A 21,026-nucleotide genomic window follows, 5' to 3' on the forward strand; every position below is an offset into this window, starting at 1 on the left:
CCTCCTCGTCCCCCGTTGCATCACCGTCGCATCGTTCAACGGTCGAGAAGGATCCGAACCATCTTCTCTCGTTCATTCAATCATTCGATCGTAAAGTGTTTGCAGCATCTCTCGGATGACGATCCCTTCGTTTCCTCGAAAGGGGGAATAAAAATATAAATTAAATAATCGTTCGATAATAACCGCGTCGACAACGACATTCCTTCTCGAGGGATGAATCGTCGGATCTTGTTCCTCCCCCTCTGCGCCACTTTTCTCTCGTTCGCCCCCGTCTCGATCGCGCAGAACGACCAAGTTCCCGCCTCCGCCGCCTCCGCGCCTGTTTCCGCTTCTCCCCCAGAGGACAGACCGTATCGGTTCGCCTTCAACATCGTCGATTTCCAGCACAGATACGAGAACAAAGGTACGTGTGTTTAACTCGAGATAGAAATAGAAGAAAATAACGGATCGAGAAAAGAAATTACTTTTTGTGTCTGTTCGATTAACATCGGATATCTTGTCACATATCTTTGTCACAGGGGAGTATGGATTCGTAACGGCGGACGGGATGTACCACGAAACCGCATACGGGACGGACAAGAACGATAACTTCGTGGTGACCAGGACGCGTTACGGAAGGATCAAAACTCGTAAGTGTTTAACCTTTTTTCCAAGAAATATTATTATCATCATTATTATTACATTAAATTCTTGTGCGAATTTAAGTGAAGGACGCGCAAGGGATATTGAAAAACAGGGCGAAAGGTGGGAGGAAGCTGGTGGAGGCGATAGCGAGGGCTTGCGGCGCGTGTCGCCGGATAGGATTGGGAATGGACAAGGCTGCAGATGTTCAGGGGGAGGCAAGGGGAGGCGCAATTGCCGCGAAACCCGCCACTTCCGACCCTTTGCTGGAAAGGGTGAGGGGCACGTTGATAGAAAAGAAGAGAGATGGTAGGGAAAATGAATTAATATTCATCCCTCAACTTACTCAAGTGTATCGTTAATTCGATTTCTTTTTTATTAAAACAGACGCCTCGGGCCGAGAACGGAGCAAGAGTTTTAAAGACGCGAGGGGGTCGAGAAGGGGGAAGGGGTTGACCGTGAGGAACGTGATTGAGGCCAGGAACTCGACGAAGGGGCTCGTTCCCCGCGAGTGGAACAATTCGTCGAACGGGGACAACGAGGACGTCCGATATCGGTTCAATTACACGATAAGCTCGCACGGGCATCGAGAGGATGGGTACGTGAGCGGGAAGAAGGACGAAAGGCCGGGAGGGGAGGAGAAGGGCAGGGCGAACGAATTCCGCCACCAGCCCAACGTTTCGACCTTCGTCAACGCGACCAACGACGAATCGCAACGGCTGAAAGGGAGTCTCTTCCTCTGGTATTGATCCCGATTGATCCACCTTCTCACTATCTCTTCGCCTCTTCGCCGCATCTGTCAATCTTCTGTCGAACGAATTTCATGTAACGCAAAGAAAAAAAGGGGGAAAAAAGGAAAAGAAAAAACGTCGATCGTCGACGAGAAATAAAAAAAAAAGGGAAATGAAATATCGTAAATCTCCTCTCCCGATTCCAAAATTCGTTCCTCGATTTATCGAATCAGAACAGTGAGCGTTTTCGCGGGGGAAAAAGTTCACCGATGATTCATCCTGCGTATAATAATCATTCATAACGAGCTGCGACCGTTTCGCGCCGATTATGCGGAACGTTTTCGATTATGCTAATCGAGAGCGGAGAAAATAATTGGCCTCGTCGATTATTATATTCGAATGGGGACGAAAAGATTTTCATCTTTTACTTTGTTAACACACGGCCTGTAATGAATATCCTCGATCGAGTGGAAGATCCATCCAATCAGGGAGTAAAGGCGCGAGTTATTCCTAATTCGTTCTTAATTCCACGCAGTTTCGAAAGCAACGCCGATTTCACTGTAGAGGCTCCGTGCCTCTTCGTAGTTTAACTTTAAAAAAAAAAAAAGAGATGGCCAGAAGAATTAGGTTGTATTAGCATCCCAGCGTTGTCCAAGCGGAATTTCTGTCGCTTCTGGTCCACGTACGTGACTCACGCCCGTGCCAAGCTACACGAGTACAATGTTAATTCCATTATGCTTTTCAGTAAAAAAAGAAAAAAGAAAGAAACATCGTGTCATTAAAAATGTAACAGGAAACGCGATAGAAATTATGGAGGGATGCCAATTTCCAACGAGGGAGAGAGAGAGGGAGGGAAGTTTTTCGATGGTAAAAAAATCGATGATCAAAATCGATAACTTTTCGTTGAGAGAAAAAGTCGTTGGATAAAGGGCGAAAGAGAGAGATTTCGCGTTTCGAACGAAAACGAAAATGGAGATGGAACTTTTGATCGAATTTCCATCGAGTTTTATTAGAGAATTAATAAGTCTTATTTCGTAAGCGCGGTAAAAAAAATTCTTTCCCATTCACAGGAGCGGCTCGACCCCACGAGGCGGTCAGAATTCCTTAAGGAGAGCCAGACGCGGCTCGGTTTCAACAACAATGTGTGTGCCCACGAAAACCGTGGCAGTGGGGGGATGGCGAGCGAGGTCCGACTTGAAACAGGACCAACTTGATTGGCGGAAGTCCAAAAGGAAGGGGTTAGAGTCTGATATATGTTCGACCACGCGCCTTCCACAACCACTTGGTGCCCGTGACACACGGTCCAAGGATATAAAAAGCGGAAGGCCGAGTCGAAGGCTCGAGAAGATCGAAGGGTGAAGGACGGGGTAGATGGACTGTGATCGTTAATCGGATCGATATCAGTGGAGTTTTCATACGTCAGTGTGTAAATTTTTCATTTTTTACGTCACGTCATCCCTTCCTTCCTTCCTTCCCCTTATCATGAGGATAACAGTGACAGTCTTGTTTCTCCTTGGGATTACGATCCTCGACGCACGGGGTGAGTCGATCGGCAAAACCGAGGAGGAGAGCGACGAGGCGTTGCTCGACTGCGCGTCGCAGGAGAACACGTTGGGATGTTTGGGCACGAGGCTGGCAAGAAGCATGGATCGAATCGAGATGCAGGTGACGGGGAAGAGGAGCGAGACACCGATGAGCGTGGTGATCGAGCAGGCTGGTAATTTCGTGGCCGAGCTTGTCGACGACATTCAAAATCCCGGAAGAGCGGATCAGGTGGACGAAACCTCGCAACTTGGTGAACACGGTGAGAATAGTGATTTTCTTTTTCTTTTTTTTTTCGTCCAAGTAACGATTCGAAACGCTTTTCGATAAATTTCTGTCGAGTCAAGAAAAGAAAAAGAAAAAGATAGTAGACGCAAAGGTAGATGAAAGAGAAAAGTCGAGACACGTGCTCGTACGCGCATCGTAAAAAAAGAAAAAAAATGTGAATTTTTCTGAGCGTCTGTTTCAAAACGTAAAAAAAATCGGCTGATCTTACCAATTTTAAAATTAATTCGCTTTATTTTCGAAACTCGACGACGAGATTTGCCTTATTAGCTTTTAGATATCCAGGAAATTTCACTGACCTCTTTCTCTTTCTCTCTCTCTCTCTCTCTCTATCGTATCTTCTTTTCTTCGTCTTCGAAACACGATACGACTTCGAGCAGCATTCCCGAGTTGTTTATTTATTTTTCGTCTTTTTTCAATCTCAAAATACTCGGGAAAAATCGTGCGTTTAAAAACAAACTTTATCGAGATAAATAGAGAGAATAGAAAGAAGTAACCGAATTCAAACTTCATATATATATGTATGTATACATATATTAGTAAGACGAAGCAAAACAAACGGGACTAATTACATTTACACGGAACATTTCACAACGTTGCGAAGAAGCGCATTAACACGGGAACGTTAGAAGACGAGGCGTGTAGTAGTGGTGCGTTAGAGATAGAATACGTGTCTTTAGGTCAACTAGGACACGTTTGACTTGAAATTCAACATTCGATACGAACGTCAACTTCTCTCTCGGTTTGCACACTATTTAATGATTGTGCGACTTGGGCAAATTTGCTCTAACGGTATCGTCACGCTCGTTATCCTATACTTCATTGTCGTCGTTTGCCGAGCGAATTCAATAGAAATTGAACAATTTGACGGAACAATCTTCCGCCAATTTTGATATCCTCGTTCTATAATTCCTTTTTTTTTTCTTTTCATTAAAATATTCTTACGAATTTTTGTCGTCGAAATACCGTGACTTTTTTTTTCTTTCCTCTTCTTCCTCGAGGGGAAAGCCATCATCGGAGAGGAATTATGTGGCCCACAAGAGTTGAAAGTATCCGGGTCACCGGACTCGCTCATCTCATCATCCCATCAAATTATTACTCCGATTACTCTTATCAATTTCTTTCTTTCTTTTTTTCTTTTTTGTGACGAAACTATTAATTCATCCGCTGTGAAGCAGCGGTTCGTTAAACGGTTAAAAAGGGAGAAGTGAATGAAAGTAGAGGGAAAATTAGCGTGTAGATCTTGAGAACGTCTCGTTACACTTAAACTCGCGTAAACAATTGATGGTGGCGCAAATCGCGGCCACCTAGGCGACCGAAGAGAGTGAGTTCGTGGTAAAGAACGAGCCGAGTGTTTTCGTAGTGTTTCGTATCTGTGTCGATTCATTATTAATAGTTTCCTCTTGGCAAACTAGAGAGAATTTATTTATTTCTGGATTTTTTTTTTCTTTAGAAATTATAATTTAACGATAATAATAAGATATTCGATTTCGTTTCTTGTTCGATTTTATTCCGATAAAACTTCGTTCGTTCGCAAATGATTATTCAATCCGACAAACGTTTCTTCTAAACGGAAGAATTTCGATTTGCAGAGGAGGGGCGCGCGAGGAGGAAGAAGAAGAAGAAGCAACTGCAAAAGCTGCTCGGTTTGGCGATGTTGTTCAAAGCAAAGCTCAGCCTTCTCCTTCAACTGATCTCGACTCACTTCCAGCTCAAATTCTTCTTCATCGCTATCGCGACCCTCGTCATCAACGCAACCAAATTCTGGTTAGATCTGAAGAACGCTAAACCGTCCAAGGTGATATATTACGAGCACGCCCAACACCAGCATCATTACGATCACGACGATCACGATCACAACTATTGGGGACGATCCTCCTCCAACGATTCACCCCAAGATTTACCATATTCCGCCTACGCCCCGAAAAATTGATAGAAAATCGATCGAAATTCTCCATCTTTCGATCCATGAAAGATTACGAAGCGAAATGATGAGCGGCGAAAATTAACGAAACGACCTTCGCTGCCGTTATTTTCTCCCTACTCAGGTTTTATTAGATGAAAAAGAAAAAAAAAAAAAATTGTTAATCTTTGTTCTCGATCGCATTCTTAACCTCTATCGTCTACAATTAACACGAATACGTGGTATAATCCATATGTTATTCTTTGTATTTGTAAGTTATATTTATTTATTTATTTATTTATTTATTATTATTTTTTTTTATTTATAGAAGATCGCGTTTCTTCTTCGATATGAAAGAAAATAACGCGTTTTCTTTTCCACGTACCTTTTTCCTTTCTTTTTTTTTTTCTTTTTTTTTTTCCCCTTCGTTTCGCAAAGTCTTCGATAGAGATCACATTCTCGAACCAAAGTCTCTACTTTGCGTACCTGTTAATTATTATTATTATTGTTTATTATTTATTCTTACCCTTCCATACCGATCCAAACTTTGTTATATAATAATTTATTGTCTATGAAATAACAATTTGTAAGAAAGCGTAAATAAATTATTTTGGATAATAATTTTTTTTTTTTTTTGCAAACTTTTCCAAACCTTCGAGAGACAAAGAGAGGAAGTTAGCGAATTCCTACGAAACGTAGATCGTCGATTTATCGACAGTTGAATAAGAAGAAGCGTGGATAGGAGAGGATCGAGAAAGCTTATTGAATCGACCTTCTTTCTCCGCGGAGTGTGGACTTTTTTTTAGTTTAAAACTAGCTTTTGTATTCCTCGTCATCGGCTGGAAGAAAATGCGACGAGAATTTTCAACGAACGCTGATAGTTTCGTGGTTGTTCACCCGGCCGTGATTCCTATCGATTGATAAACATTCGAAATATTTCTCCTCTCTCTCTCTCTCTCTCAATAACAAATAGATTTTTCGATGTTAATTTTTCTTTTTTTCGAACAATCGAAAAATCTGCCTCTTCTCTTCATAACTCATCGATAAAAGAAGCGCGAGGCAAACAAATTTTACAAAACGTCCTTGGCTCGGGCGAACAGGTGCATAGACGTGTGTAATATATACACATATATAGGGTGTCCCAAAATTAACAAGCAAGATTTGAATTAAATATAAAAGAGAGTCTTTAGATATTTATTTTTTAAGCGAATCGTAAAGTACATGGCTTTGCTGGCACCTACGCACACTTTCGTCCAAATTTTTCATCATCTTTCTGCATAATTTGGCTGAATTTCGTCGATGCAGCGTTTAATTTCCTCTTGTAATGCACGTGTGGTTGTGGGATTGTCGACGTAGACCTTTGACTTCAAATAACCCCATAAGAAGAAATCTAATGGCGTTAAATCACACGATCTAGGGGGCCAATTCTGATCACCGAAACGAAAAAGTACAGGAAATGTGCGGTAATTGAATCGTTTCATTGGCACGTGGCATCGTTTCGTTGAAACCACATCGGCCACATCCATATCATCCAATTTCGGCAGAAAGAACTGTGTTATCACGTCGATATCGAGCACCATTAACAATTGCTGCTTGACCAGTCTCGTTTTCAAAAAAATATGATGCTTCCTGGCTAAAATCCGCACTAAACGGTGACACGTTGTGGGTGCATTTGTTTTTCGCTAATCACGTGGGTTCTTCGAACCCCAAACACGGAAATTTTGCCGATTAACAAAGCCATCGAAGTGAAAATGTGTTTAGGATTATTTTGCTGGAAAAACGAGCATCCACTTTTTGACGATTAATAATCCATTCCACGTTGTTGCATCGTATAACGCTCCATTTTTACTAACTAAACTAACTCTTTTTTCAGTTGCCAATAACTTAATACAAAAATGGCGGCAAATTCAAATCTTAATTTTGGGACACCCTTTATGTATATAAGAATAGGACGTGTTTCGTGGCTGTCATGGTCAATGACCAGAAACGGATTCGCGTTTCGTAACCGATCAGGCCCTCACGGATCGCTCTTATGTATTCAAATCCCGAAAAAGAATTGGCGGTGAGTGACGCGACCTCGTGACGGGAGGATCCCCGATCTGAGATTCGCCCTCGATCCTCTTCGAAACCTCTTTTCGGAATCCGTGATTGGACCGCGGCCAACGAGACCGCGTCAAAATCAATCGAAATTCGGCGAGCGGAGAATTCGGGAAGCATCCTTCCGCCGTTCATTTATAGAATTTCTTGTTCAGGGACCTGTCTTACGTCCAACTTTTCTTAATCAGATACGAAAATCGAATCTCCTTTCGCTCCTTAACGCTTTCCATCCGCATCCGTCCTTCGCTCGATAGAATTCGCCGCACCCTCTCTTTCGCTTTCGAGAGAGAGAATATCTTCGAGAGAGGAGGATTGGATCCGATCCAAAGGGCGTTTCTCTCCGTTTCTTCTCGAGAGGAAAGAATATTTAACGAGAGAGAGAGAAAGAGAGAGAGAGAATTAGGAAAAACTCGACGGATCGAACGTGGCCGGACGTGACGATTTGGATTTTTCGAGGAAATATTCGATGCCGGAATTCGATTCGCACGCGGGGGAGGCGGTATCAATCCGTACATCAACGGGGGAAAAAAATTTGCATCGGGCCTTCGAGGATGATGTGGACGTCTGGATGGTCATTGGCAGACCAAACGTGATGGAATTACTGATTCGACGTCTACCGAGAATTGGCCATTCATACAATATTCAAGATCCTCTCCGCGCGGCTTCCCTATATAACACCCTTCTACGGGACGGATCACCAGTCTTCGTCCAGGATCTTCGTTTACACGCAACGAAAAAACAACTTTGTTCCAATCTCCATATACATATATTCCTCTATTCCTCTCGAAAATCATGATTCGGCAAACTTGTCTAATTCTGCCCCTCGCCCTCCTCCTCACCGTCGTTTGGACTTTTCCTCAACAGCCCAAGTCAAGGAGGCCGATCCCTCAGTTCAAGGTTTGTCATTCCTTTTTTTTCTTTTCTTTTCTTTTCTTTTCTTTGGAGCGAAGGAATTGTTTTTCTTCTCCCTTCTTTCTTTCAGAACAAGACCGGGGGCTTGGAACTACCCGACAACGCCACGCTGATCCGGGAGAATATCGTCGACAATTTCTCCTGTCAAGATAGAATTTACGGATACTACGCAGACATGGAGAACGATTGTCAAATTTTCCACGTTTGCATGCCACAGATCAGGGGTTCGACCAGGTGGAGCTTCATCTGCCCCGCGGAGACGGTATTCAATCAAGTGAGTAATTAAATTTCCCTTCCTATTTTTCTATCTTTCTATTCTATCTCGAGACGATAAATCGATCGAGTTGAGTTTTGATCGTGGGAAAAAAAAAACGTTAGGCGACGTTCGTTTGCACGAAAACGGAAAACTCAATACCGTGCGAGGAGTCTGAGAAATTCTACAACTTGAACGAGGCGATTGGCAAGGAGGTGGAGGAAGAGGAAAACGACACGGAGGAGCGGCCTGCGAAGGAATCGGACGCGGAACCGATTTCGAGCAGACCTCCAACGTCCAGGACGTCGAGGATCTCGAAGAAAATATCACGGGATCAGTGATCTCTTGCGATCGTTGAGAAATGCGGCTGTTTGTATATGTGTGTGTATGTGTGCGTGTGGGTGGAAGAGATCGAATTTGCGAAGAACTTTTGAAAGAAAGAAAAAGGAAAAAACAAGATTAATTACGCTTGCTCGACGAAAAGCAAAGAATAAGTTAGTATTTAAGTATTGATATTTAAATGTAGAATAAAAATTATATCGAAATGTACATTTGAATTGTTAAAAAGATATATATATATATATGTATATTTGTAGATTGGCGAAAGCGCACAGAAAATAAAGGGATTAGTAGTCTCTGCAACAAATTTTATTGCGTGTACAATGATACGAGTTAATTAATTAATACTGCTACTTCGGTATTCGGTAATTAAGCAATCACACGTATAAAGAAGTTTACACAAATGTCCCAAGCCTAGAACGAAACGGAAAGTGCGACGACGGTGCAAAAGATGAATGCGATTAAAAGCAAAAAAAGAAAAAAAAAAAAAAAAAAAAAGGTAACTTAACATCTAATTTAACGAAACGTCGAAAAATAATAATTATCGATCGCTAAAGAAGGCTATCGTTGTCGATAACGCTTTTTCTTCTTTTTTTTCTTTTTTTTTTTCGTTAACTATTTATTTACAACGATTGATATGTGTCGATATTGGTGTTGCGACTTAAAAGGATAAGTCGAGAATAAATTATAATACGTAAGAGAAGTAGTAGAGAAAAAAAAAATATACTCGAAACTTAAAACTGTACAGAGAGGATAAAATGAAAAAAAAAAAAGAAGAAGAAATACACGCACACACATACACACGCACGCACGCTCGCGTGAAAAGCGGCTAGAAATAAATCCAATCTTTTTTTTTTTTTTTTTTTTTTTCATACTTTAAATTCAAAAAATTAGAGAATTATTTACGAAATTGCAAAAGTCACCGAAATCCGTCGGTAATCTTCGGCTTCTTTTCTATTCGGTATCTTTGGATAACTAGCCATCATATCGTGGACATAGGCAGTACCTATTTCCCTCGTTTATAAATGCCGATAAAATAGAATTAACAACAAACAACGATTAAATCAACTTTCGCGTTCACAACACAACTTCACTGCGATCAGAAGACTCGTGAAACGTTATATCAATAGTCAATTTTATAATCGAAAAGGGAAAAGAATTAAGATCAACGTAAATTTCGTAGCCATTGGTCGGCATTTCATGAGAAGATAATATACATTAAAAAAAAAAAAAAATAGATACCTAATGTTTAACATTTAAACGATTGAAGAGAATACAAATACTCTTTTTTTTGTAAATCACTCGTATCTTTAACAAGCCTTTCACAAGCAAGTTTCTAATATTTTATTCCTTAATCCATAAATATCTCTGTCTTAAACGAACTTAACGATACAACGCAATCTAAAATATATTAAATATTTTCGACCATGTATATACCCTGTATTGTCCATCGAGCAGACATCTATCCCGATAATCCAACATAATTTGCATCTTTTTATCGACGGAACGGAAGCGAAAACAAAACGCTTTTAGGCTTCGGAATCTACGGCCAAATCGGCCGCCATCTCTTCCGGACTCCTAAGATCTATGGCGAACCTTCTTTTCGCGTTTTTGCCCGCCATTTCCGCCATTTTATCCTGCGCCTTTACGCTCCTCGAATAGATCTCGAAAGCGGCGGCCAGAGCGTAGGTGAGCTGCCTCGCGTGATGTTTCGACTCGCAGACGAAACCGTAACATTCGAACGGCGACATTCTTCTAAAGTTGTCCGTCTCCCGTACGACGATCATCGAGAATACCCGGGTATAGACGAGATCCTGGACCCCGTAAGAGATCGTCTCGATAGGATACATCTTGACAAAGTTGGGATCCTGCTTCCTTTTCTCGATGGACAGCAGAGCTACGCCTTCCTCGGACACAACCAGTTTGATCAGAGGTAGCATGGTGTTGGTCGGTAAAGCCTTAGCCGCAGCGACCATGTTATCGACTGGCCTCCTCGTGTGCTTAATACCCCAGAGGCCCCTGGCATCGTGAGAGCCCAAATATTTCACCTGAAAAGGGGCTCCCCTTTAGTCTCCGTGACTCGAGGCTTCGTTCAGGTAATAATTATACCCCGAATTCCTAACGTGGTATGCGAGTTTCGGTATCCATAATTTTTGAATAATAATAAAAGTTGGGAAATTACGCATTTAAGGTTACGTGATGTAAGGTTAGGCGCGAAGATCGAGAGTGCGCGTGGATAAACATCGTGAAATATATGTATACATACCTGGAACACTTGAGGAAGATCCGTAGAACCTTCGAAGACGTTGTTATCGATGGACAGACGAGATAGCTTTGACAAGAGATCTTTCCTTTCTTTGTCGGTCGAGGATGCGGGACTTTTCTCCTTCTTCATCTCGACCACTTCTTGACTTGTCTGCGTTGAAGGAAAAATTTCGATGTTACAAATTTATCTCCATTTTAACGATTCTAATAAATTAAGAAAAGAAAAAAAGAAAAGAGAAACATTGAACGAAACTCACACGACGAATTAATTAATCGTAGTGTTGCGTTAGAAAATTACGACACAACTTCTTCTTCGACATCTTTTTCGATTCTCGAAAACAATCGAGAGGACGAATATATTCGATCGATTTTAAAAAAAAAAGATTTAAAAAAAAGTCGTTCGATACTCACGCTACTATTATCGAGTCGAGTGGTGCTAATTCTCCGCGTTTGGCCAGGCTTCACTTTCAGATGATACTCGACTACGTTCGGTATGTTCGGCGGGTTGGAAACGACTGAGGAAGCCGGAGAGGATGAAGAGGCGGTCGCTGCCCGCTCAGGGACGGCGTTTCCGGCCTCGGTCGCCCCGAATAACGGCGCTGTCATCACTGATCTATACCCACCACCACCGATCGTTTCCCTCGTCTGACAAATTCGAAACAAAAATTTCCTTTCATTCTTTCTCCTCGACAATTTTTCGTTTTTAAACTTTTAACTTTTTTTTTTTTTTTTTTTTTTTTTAAATTTCAAATAAAAGACCTTCTCTCCCGAGCAATTATCGCCGACGATCGGGGGGCAGCTATCCTTATCACTTTTCATCGTTTCCTTAGAATCAGCCCTTTTCGAAGCGAAGCCAAAGTCCTCGTCTTCCATTTCGTTCACCGGTACGCGCAATCTCTCCTTTTCTATCTACCACAAGTTCCTCTCCCTCCTATCTTCTCCGATCCGTTCCTTTAACAAACAACGTTAATTTTCCAATTATAAAAATTACTATTATAATATACAAGCGACAAATATCGATCATCGACAATCGTTTCTCGTTTTCGATTCGATGAAAATCATAAAAAAAATGATCGTTACGAAGGATAACTTTTATTTTCTAACTTTTACTATTATTGTTATTAAAAAAAGAAAAACGGATGTTAGAACGTAACGAGCAACGCAATAGGGAGAATTCACCATGGCAACGGACGTTATATTATTATTATTTTATTATTATTATTATTATTATTTTCATCGTTGAGCCGCGAAATTAAAAATGTGGTTAACGTCTCGACTCGAGCCGGAAAACAGCTGTCGCGCGGCACGTGTTGCACCTTGCGCTCTCGATCCCCGATCGTTCCTTTCGCACTCTTTCCGCTCGGCCCGCTCCGCGCCCCTCCCCCCCTCTTCCACCACTCCTCTCCACGTTTCGCCGTGTTTCATCCGCAAATATACAAGCGCGAGGAGTTTCAGGGAACGCGCCACTCGAGAAATTCGAGACTACGGGCGGCGCGCTACGTTTCACCTGCTCCTCTATTTTGCACAAAGCCCCGCTTTGTCGCTTTGGTCGCGCGCATTTAATCGAACGAAACGGATGCGCCCTCGCGTAAAAACGCGAAACGCACTATGCGACGCGATACGATCGAGAGATTCTAAATGCGCAAGGGGGGGGGGGCTTGGCGCGACATCGAGCAGGAAATGAGTCAGGTGACCGATGGTCAGGTGAAAGAGAAAAAAAAAGGGATTCATTAATGTTATTCCGTCCGTTGGTCAGGTGTGTCGGTCGGCCGTTCCCCGCTTGTCAAAGGGGAATCCGTGTGCGCAGTTACCGTTTCGAAAAACGGTGCGCTTGTGCGAGGGAGGAGGGAGGGAGGAGAAATTCAAGAACGAAGGTCGAAACGAGCCTAGACGAGGAGAGACGCTCGTGAAATTTTACTCGATCCCCTCCTCTCCGCGTGAGCGAAACTCGATAGTCCTTCCTAGACTTTTCGCGAACAGAATAAACAAACAGAGGAAGATCCAAGAGGGAAAAGGTCGAAGTGTCTGTTGGAGCGTAGATTTTTAGAGACGTTCGGACCACCCTGTATATATCCCTTGCGCCTCATACACCTGTCCTCCAATTACACCCGCGCACGATACTAGAAACTGTAAACACGCGTATCCACGTACCGGGTGTACCGATTCGAAAGCATACCGAGTGAACACTCGGTATTCGGAAAGATTTCACGAAGAACGATTCTTCGCGAGAAAAAGAAGAAAAAGAAGAAAGAGGAGAGGGAAAGAGCTTAGCTCGGGTATTAGCAGTAACGGTATCGTTATGGAGGATGAAACGAAGACAGTCGCCGATCGTTATTACGGTTTTCCAAGATTTCCGTTAAGCCGCGGCGGGATTATCGAACTTTGTCGATAATCGGCTTCTCTCGCGTCGAAAACGGGTGGAAAAAGAAAAAAAAAAAGAAAGAAAGGAAAGGAAAAAGGTTCCCCTCTCGAAGTCGGGGTAACAACGATACCGGAAGTGTCGGTGGATGACTGTCTGGCCGGAAGCTATTATACTCGTGTCACGAACGGACTGCAACGGCGCGTCTCGCGCCGCTTGAATTTAAACCGTAGCGTGGTGTAACGCGCTCGTCCACGTTGATCCGTGAAAATATATTTTTTTTCTTTTTCTTTAATTTTCATCGCGGAACGAACGCATCCTTCTTTAATACGCGAGCGTTAATTTAATCAGCGAGCAGATTTCCAACGAGCGAAATGAAACCGGTGGTAATTCATTGTCGTTTCCCTGCCACAACGCATTTTCTCACGATTCCGCGATACTCGTTCTTTTTTTTTTCCACCGGTAGAAAAACGCGGAAGAAGAAAACGATCGTGAATCGAAGGTAACGCGATTGGAAAAAGAAAAGAAAAAGGATAAAAAGGGATATAAATATTTGCTCGAACAATTTTCTATTGAGAAAAAAAAATTGCTTTATATCAGAAGAAAGATTTCAATATCGTCGTTTTCTTTCTTTTGTTTTTTTTTTATCGCTGATAAATATCGAAAGAGAAGATAACGAAATTTTTTATGATATCTGATAATGTACGATTTCGTTTCTACGCAAAAAATATATATAAAAGAACAAGTATTGAGAAATAACTCAACACTAGGATTAAATAATTATCTTAAAAAAATTAAACTGTTTACCTGCACAGTTTTCAGACCATGTGCGATCGACATCACTGAGACACGTACAAATTTTTCCCTCGTTGGAAAATTGGAAACGCGATGGAAAAGTCTCGAAGATACTTCAACAGTTCAATCGGCGAATCGATCCCGCAGGCACGAGAAACGTGGATGCATAGATGCACGCTCGTTGAACCGCGAAACCGTTCTGAAGATGGACCGATCTAGGATCCGATCAACAACCGGCTGCGTGCTATGCACTGTCGCGTGTAGCACGTACGTGCGACTGAAAATCTGGGACACCGCGTCGACTCGCTTCGACTCGCGTCGACTGATAAAACACAGTGAGGCGAGTCGCCGCTACGAGCTCGATGCCACGACGCATGCCTGCGCGTCTATTATCACCGAACTTGTGATAAATCTGAATCAAGCCGAGCGGCCAAGATAACGCCATTTCGTTATGCTCGCGTTAACTCTACTAAATAAATTATTTATTCATTTCCTTTTCTCTTTCTCCTTCTTTTCTTTTCTTTTTTCTTTTTCCTTTTTTTTTTTTTTTTTTTTGCCTCCATAATGACTATGCACGCTTCAGTTTCTTCAGTTGGAGAAGTATCGAGCGTTGCGCAACAAGCCTTTAGAACGTTTATTAATTTGCTCGCGAACAGGTGTCGAATCTGGGACAAGCTTCGTGTATACCGACGCACAATCGGAACGAATCGGTAGAATAAATAAAGCAAGCGTGCCGATGAATATATATATTTATTATACACCGATACGGATGATGAAAGTCATTTGTAAACAAAACTTCTCTCTCCTCGGCGAGGAAAGTGCGTGTAAAAAGCGACGCTTCAAGCTCGAGGCTTGCATTCGTACACGGAGGAAGAAAAAGAAAAAATTGGAAGATGGTTTCCTAGGATTCGTTATAATTGACGTTACAGTGTTTACGTAACGTTTGAGCGCAATAAAATCGTATACGTTACCAACCGAGTGTTACGTAAAAAAAAAAAAAAAAAGGATAGCTTCGATTGTGTGCACGTGTGCTCGGATATCAAGATGCGGATTAAATAAAAAAAAAAATCGAGATACAAAGCGAATAATAGTTAGACAATTGGCGAACGCGTATAATCGAATCAATAAAGATTTAAAATCCTAACTAGATAGATTTGATAAGATTAATCAAGAATTAATTGTCGAGCGTAGCCGATAGATTATCGTCGGATAGGATGAAGCTAGATTTTTGTCGCAGCCTCGAAAACTAGGATTTATAGATCGCGTACACGACCGACCGATACATTATCCCACAATATCGTAATTAAATACATTTAATCGGTCGACAGTGGTAGAAACGTGAGAAAGTCTTTCGTATCTCTTTTGTGTAAGAAAAGATGCTCGAAAGTCAACTAATTATGAAATTATGAAAGCCTATAACGACCGAACAGTTGTCGAGCGTGTGAAGATTTTATATATATATACCTATACTCTATATATATATATACATATATGTGTGTGTGTGAGTAGAGTAACCGTCTGACGAAAGTGTCCATTAAAACAAATGGTCCTCCTTCGAGTCCCTTTCTCGAGCATAACGCGCGATAATAAAACTCGCGCTTTTTCGCTCGTAAGATAACATTTTGTGTAAGATGATGAACATTCTTTCTTTTTTTTTTTTTTTTTGAAAATTTCAATGCCAGGTTTTTTTTACTGGATAAAGGGATTTTCTGAGGGGACCATAAAATATATCTGATCGCAGATATGTTGCTCAACAACAAGGGACGAGAACGAAAGTTTTCTTTCCCTTCCACCACGGCCACGTTGGCATTTCCCTGCCGTGGTACGATTCCAACGATTCTCCCAATCGTAAAAGAATCGGGCAGACCTTCCCACGAATGTTACACGGATTTTGCAATCGTCCCAATATGTAATTAACGATAATTTAATTCAAGACGACACCTATCTTCCTACTAAAATTTTTATCTCTTTATTCTTCTTTTTTTTCCGCGTTTAAAGTACGTGTAAATCGAAACGAAACAAAGAGAACCTTGTTATTTACCGGTATTAAATGATTAATCGCGGGAACGAGAATCTGAGCAAACGTTTGATCGTTATTATATAGAATGGAGGATATTCGAAAACGACGCAATACTTTGTTACCTAATTCGATTTAAAAAAAAAAAAAAAAAAAAAAAAAAATATGCTAACCGCGGTTAAAATCAAAACCATCCATTTCCGCTGAATTTGCACGTCAATCTCGAAAAGTTCGCGGTCAGCAATTATTCGCAATGCTAATTGGCGGTGAACGCTCCTCGAAAATTAAGGGGTTAGAAGAAGAAGAAGAAGAAGAAGAAGAAGATGAAACAGGTATGGAAATGAATGGCTTGATCGTGTGCGAGATTCCTGTTTTCCGCTTTTGTTCAACTACGACGTATGTAATAAGAGGTATCGGAAGAAAGGAATTACTTTGGAACTTCCTGCTTTCTTCGACGACATTTTTTTTCCAAAGTTCGATCGGATCAATGAAAACTTTCGAAATTTTTCTTTTTACTCATCTTTCGTGTCTCGATTATTAGTCGTAAATTTTTTAATTTCCTTGAATAACGAAATTCTATTTCTAGACTTGAACGAGAATTTTTGTATCATATCAGAGAAAGGAAGAAAAGAATATATATATTTCTTATCGATGAGACGATCTTTCGAGGATGTATACTCTCCAAGAAATTTCACGCATTCTTTTAATCCACTGCTGCCAATTTTATTATAAATGGCTCGAAAATATTCTTCCCTCGTCTTCTCGTTTTCACGTGTACGTGTAAACATGGATATTGCATAAACGTCCACTTTAAGCATCTACCAATGATAACGGCCAGAAACCAAATAAGATCTGTCACGGAACGTAAGAGCCACCCTCGTGAGAGGCAGAGAAAAAGTAAGCAAAAAGCAAGTGGTTCAAGTACGATCCATCGTTCACGATCCATTTTCACGGGTGTAAGAGCACGAGAAGGATTGCGTAAGAGAGGAATCCGCGGCATCGACGAATCCCTCCCCTACCTTCCTGGGATCTTCTCTTTCTCCGTTCGTCCGGTGTGGGAGCCCCGGAAAAGAGGGGCTCTCAAGAACCCCCCCTTGTTCCTGCCCGATCTCTAAAGCCATATATATACCACCACCTCGTGGTGGCATCCTTCGTGAAAGAAACTTTGCCGGCAAACACCGTGGAGGACCGAACCTCGGCGGCGGGCGGCGGTGGTCCAGCGGATCCGTCGAGTGAAAATCGAAACATACATCGAGATAAATGAACACCACGTGGAGGGACACTGCGGATTAACGTGATCTTTACGGATCTTTTTTGCGCAAAACAGAGGTGAGTTTCAACCTTGGAAGAAAGATCCTTGGATCAGTAGCGTTGATTATATATCTCTTCTCGATCGCCGTTTGTCTGTAATCGACAGATTCCATTTTTGATTTTTAGATGATTTCGCGGTACCAAATTTTGTGCCTGCTCCTGGTGCTCGCCACGGTTTTACTGTATCGAGCGATGGCGGTAAGTAGAAAAGAGAAAAAAGAAAAAAACTCACACAGAGGCTGAAAAAGAATCTTCGAAATTCGTGTTTGATACACGGCACGAATACAATACCATTATTACGAAATAAGTGGCGGATTAAAATTATTATTATATTATATATTGTTGCACGTTCTCACGCGCAACAATGACAGAGGGAGGACGTATTATCTTCTCGCCTCATCTCTTCTCCAACTGGTGGTGGCATTAAGTAATTCATTAATTAAACTCGTCTTGCGCTTTCTCGCGTGCATTCCTCGGACAAGATCGTCCGACGCGGTTTAAAATTTCCGCGCGGATTGCGCAATATCGGCAGAATTAAGTCTTGGAGAATTGTACCAAGAATTACGAAACTTTGGTGATTCGAGCTTGTATCCTTCATAACCGTCGATATTTTATTTATTTAATTTTTCTTTTTTTTTTTTTTTTTTTCTTTACTCTTCCATGGTGGACGGACGATCGTGAGCCGTTCTTCGAATACATTTCATTTTCACCGGAAACGATGGCCGTGAACGCAGCGGGAGGGGGGATCCAAATTTTTCAATGCCGCCGAGGCAGTGGCCAGAAAACTGAAAAATCATTAATTAAACCGTCGATCGTATCGCGTTAACATTCACGGTACACGCTTCCACTGATAAATTTCTTAATCGTTCGAAGAACCATCTCCGTAGAACCATTTCCTGGCATTTTCTTCTTCGAACATCCATCTCTCCTCGCGGATGGATTGATCTTTTGACGAAATCTATCTTTCTTTCTTACGCAAGTTTCGTTCTTAAAACGGTTAAGAAGGTGTAAAAAGCTTCCTGAGCGAGATCCTGACCCACCCTAATTTCAAGCGCGGCGAGTGGATCGTTGCCGGTACCCTCTTACCAGGCGTCGAAATCACCCGTCACGTCGAGAGGGTGGAGGCAATGCCTTGCGGTTGCGCGCGTGGTAGTGGACAGGAGATCGAATACAAAGGCACGGAGATGCGCATCCGCTTGCGGGGAACAATGTAACCCGACTTCCGGTCAGACATAGGCACGTACACGCACTGGACTGGCTCGATCCGCCGTGCCGTTTCGCAACAGCCTTTTTTCTCTCTCTCTCTCTCTCTTTCTCTCTATCTCTCTCTCTCTTCTCTCATTTCGACCAATAGTCGATTATTGCGAAAAAGATCGCACACCGAGATCTCTCCTTTCAATTGCGATTTAAACGTTTTCCTTTAAAAGCTGCTCCGATCGTTTACCTCCGATCGTATCCTTTCGTGTTTTATCCACGCCGGATGAAACGAAAATTCTCGACGATAGAGAAGATGCGTTTAATAATTGATAATTGCGGTTGGAAAGGAAGCGCGAGCTTCTAGCGTGCATCCTTCCTCGGTCCACATTCCATTGTGATAGATGACGAAAGTTGTAGCCGATGTTTCGACAGAATCCCAAGGGAATTGCAATGTAAATAATACTTTCCAGTAGTTGCGCCTCTCGGATAATTGTCTTTGTTCAAGAGAAGAGAAATCAACGGGTAATTCACACACAATTTTTTTCGAATCGAAAACGAGCGAATAACTCGATTGTTCTATATACGTTACAAATTGCACGTTTTCACCAAAAAATTATCACCGTGTATTCGCGTGTAATAAACACTAATTAAAATACATTTATTTTTACCGACGTTTCAGCAAGTAGACGGTTACACGCCTGGTGTGGACTATCCGATCTACGACTCGGTGCCTTTCGGTCTCACGTTTACCTGCGGAGGCAAGTTACCTGGTTATTACGCCGATCCCGAAGCTAGATGTCAGGTAAGTTTGCCCTACTGACGTTTACACGGCCATTACACGACACCACGATATATTTTTATATATTTCGAATATTTTCGTCAGGTTTGGCATTGGTGCTTGCCAAATGGGCGCATGTTTAGCTTCCTTTGTCCAAACGGTACCGTTTTCAGCCAGTCTGCTCGCGTCTGTGATTGGTGGTTCAAGGTATTTCATTTTTTCAACGTATATTTTAATCATTTTGATATTTCACGAATTAAAGACTTGCCGTTTGTCGTAGGTTGATTGCAACGATTCGCCAAGACTGTACGGTATCAACGATGACCTGTACAGAGACGTGAACGGGAACAAGATTTAATAATCGTTAATATCTGTGAATATTTAAACGCGTGTCGACAAAAAGTATTTCCGTCTCTAAAGACGAGACAGTATTTCAACGGAAGCAAGATGCGTGCAACGAGTTGCGAGTTTCTAGCTTGCCGACGGAGAAAAGCAGAGCGCTGTAATATTGTCAGACGTTAAATTACGCGACGACGATCGAACGTTACGAAATGTTCGAACTTGTAGCTACATTTTCGAAAAGAACCAAGTTAAAATTTTCCCAGAGAAATTAATCCAAATTACTTACTCTTAATCTCTTTATAACAAATTTGATTCCTCAATAAAGAACAACAGATGCATCAACCTTTTTTCTGCGTGTTAAACACGATTCGTTCGATTCAATTGTAACCACGGTTTTTTACTACAGAGGTGTGTAAGAGAGAAAGAGAAGAAAAAGCAACGATCGCGCAAAAATCGAAATCTCATCGAACTATTTCTTGGCATGATTGAACAATAGAAAGTGAATGGTCGTCACAAACGGCCGGTTCGTTGTCTACGTTTTTCTTGTCAAACGTTGTTTTCCTTCGCTACACTTTTCTATCCATACGTTTTGCATGCACGTCTCGTTCACGTTCCTTTTTTCCCCGGCCGAAATGAAATTGATTCGCGATTCAAAATCCCACGAAATCTCTCTCTTTCCTCTTCACTCGGTGAAACATAATTATACGTTCGATTCCCTTCGAAAGAATTTCAATCGATATATCCAAATGAGTTGCGTAAACGAGTAGAAATTTGTCCACTTACGAAACTCTTCCGTTCGTCGAATATGCGTCAAGGCCAAAGTCATCGCCACGACTCGAATCAACGATCAGAGAACACACAGCATCGTCGCTCCTTCGTTTCGTGTAACGTGTAAACAAGATCACGAAACTGTTCCAACGTTCGGACGAACGCGTGCAGCGTCCAGCATCGAAACGATGGCACGGAATTACGAAAAATATTCGTTCAACTTTTCCAAGCGGCGAACCCGTGGCGCGTTAATATTCCTGATGCGTAAAAACCACGCATCGAGACGTTCCTCTTTGAGCGAATCGCGAACGTAAATGCCACGGGCGTACGACTTGTCCTGAAATTCTTGACAATCCCCTTTCAAAGATCAACAGGCGTGTCACGCTGTGCGCAAATCTTCGCAACAGCGGGAATAAAGTGTGATCAGGATTTATCGTAGATCGTGCAGCTCGTTATACTCTAGATTCTACGAGCGATTCGAATAGGGGAATAGGAGCAATCTCCTAATCTC

General features: G+C 42.0%; 5 protein-coding genes across 6 annotated transcripts; 4 read left to right on the forward strand and 1 right to left on the reverse strand.

Moving 5' to 3' along the window:
• Positions 1-22: 22 nt before the first annotated feature.
• Positions 23-2,528, forward strand: LOC107963969. Its single transcript, XM_016916070.2, has 4 exons — positions 23-403; positions 519-629; positions 706-930; positions 1,009-2,528. Exons 1-4 carry the CDS (start codon positions 214-216, stop codon positions 1,368-1,370), a joined length of 888 nt encoding a protein of 295 aa, XP_016771559.2. The 5' UTR covers positions 23-213; the 3' UTR covers positions 1,371-2,528.
• A 109-nt stretch (positions 2,529-2,637) lies between these two features.
• LOC100576152 lies at positions 2,638-5,703 on the forward strand. The gene is made up of 2 exons (XM_003250660.4): positions 2,638-3,156; positions 4,772-5,703. Exons 1-2 carry the CDS (start codon positions 2,835-2,837, stop codon positions 5,110-5,112), a joined length of 663 nt encoding a protein of 220 aa, XP_003250708.2. The 5' UTR covers positions 2,638-2,834; the 3' UTR covers positions 5,113-5,703.
• Positions 5,704-7,860: 2,157 nt separating this feature from the next.
• On the forward strand, positions 7,861-9,181 carry LOC100577362. The gene is made up of 3 exons (XM_003250646.4): positions 7,861-8,076; positions 8,162-8,365; positions 8,470-9,181. Exons 1-3 carry the CDS (start codon positions 7,972-7,974, stop codon positions 8,683-8,685), a joined length of 525 nt encoding a protein of 174 aa, XP_003250694.2. The 5' UTR covers positions 7,861-7,971; the 3' UTR covers positions 8,686-9,181.
• Positions 8,975-20,748, reverse strand: LOC727121. 2 transcript variants are annotated; one of them, XM_006565748.3, is made up of 5 exons: positions 20,531-20,748; positions 11,708-11,899; positions 11,360-11,593; positions 10,950-11,099; positions 8,975-10,731 (listed from the first exon to the last, which is right to left on the reverse strand). In XM_006565748.3, exons 2-5 carry the CDS (start codon positions 11,819-11,821, stop codon positions 10,213-10,215), a joined length of 1,017 nt encoding a protein of 338 aa, XP_006565811.2. In that variant the 5' UTR covers positions 11,822-11,899; positions 20,531-20,748; the 3' UTR covers positions 8,975-10,212. The 2 variants fall into 2 exon arrangements, with proteins under 2 accessions (XP_006565811.2, XP_001122835.3); XM_001122835.5 differs by lacking the exon at positions 20,531-20,748 and adding an exon at positions 14,115-14,439.
• On the forward strand, positions 16,999-20,096 carry LOC727129. Its single transcript, XM_001122842.5, has 5 exons — positions 16,999-17,448; positions 17,557-17,628; positions 19,307-19,429; positions 19,511-19,612; positions 19,686-20,096. Exons 2-5 carry the CDS (start codon positions 17,557-17,559, stop codon positions 19,761-19,763), a joined length of 375 nt encoding a protein of 124 aa, XP_001122842.2. The 5' UTR covers positions 16,999-17,448; the 3' UTR covers positions 19,764-20,096.
• Positions 20,749-21,026: the final 278 nt, after the last annotated feature.

The sequence above is a fragment of the Apis mellifera genome, linkage group LG14 (genome assembly GCF_003254395.2).
Source record: "Apis mellifera strain DH4 linkage group LG14, Amel_HAv3.1, whole genome shotgun sequence".
Classification (NCBI taxonomy): domain Eukaryota; kingdom Metazoa; phylum Arthropoda; class Insecta; order Hymenoptera; family Apidae; genus Apis; species Apis mellifera.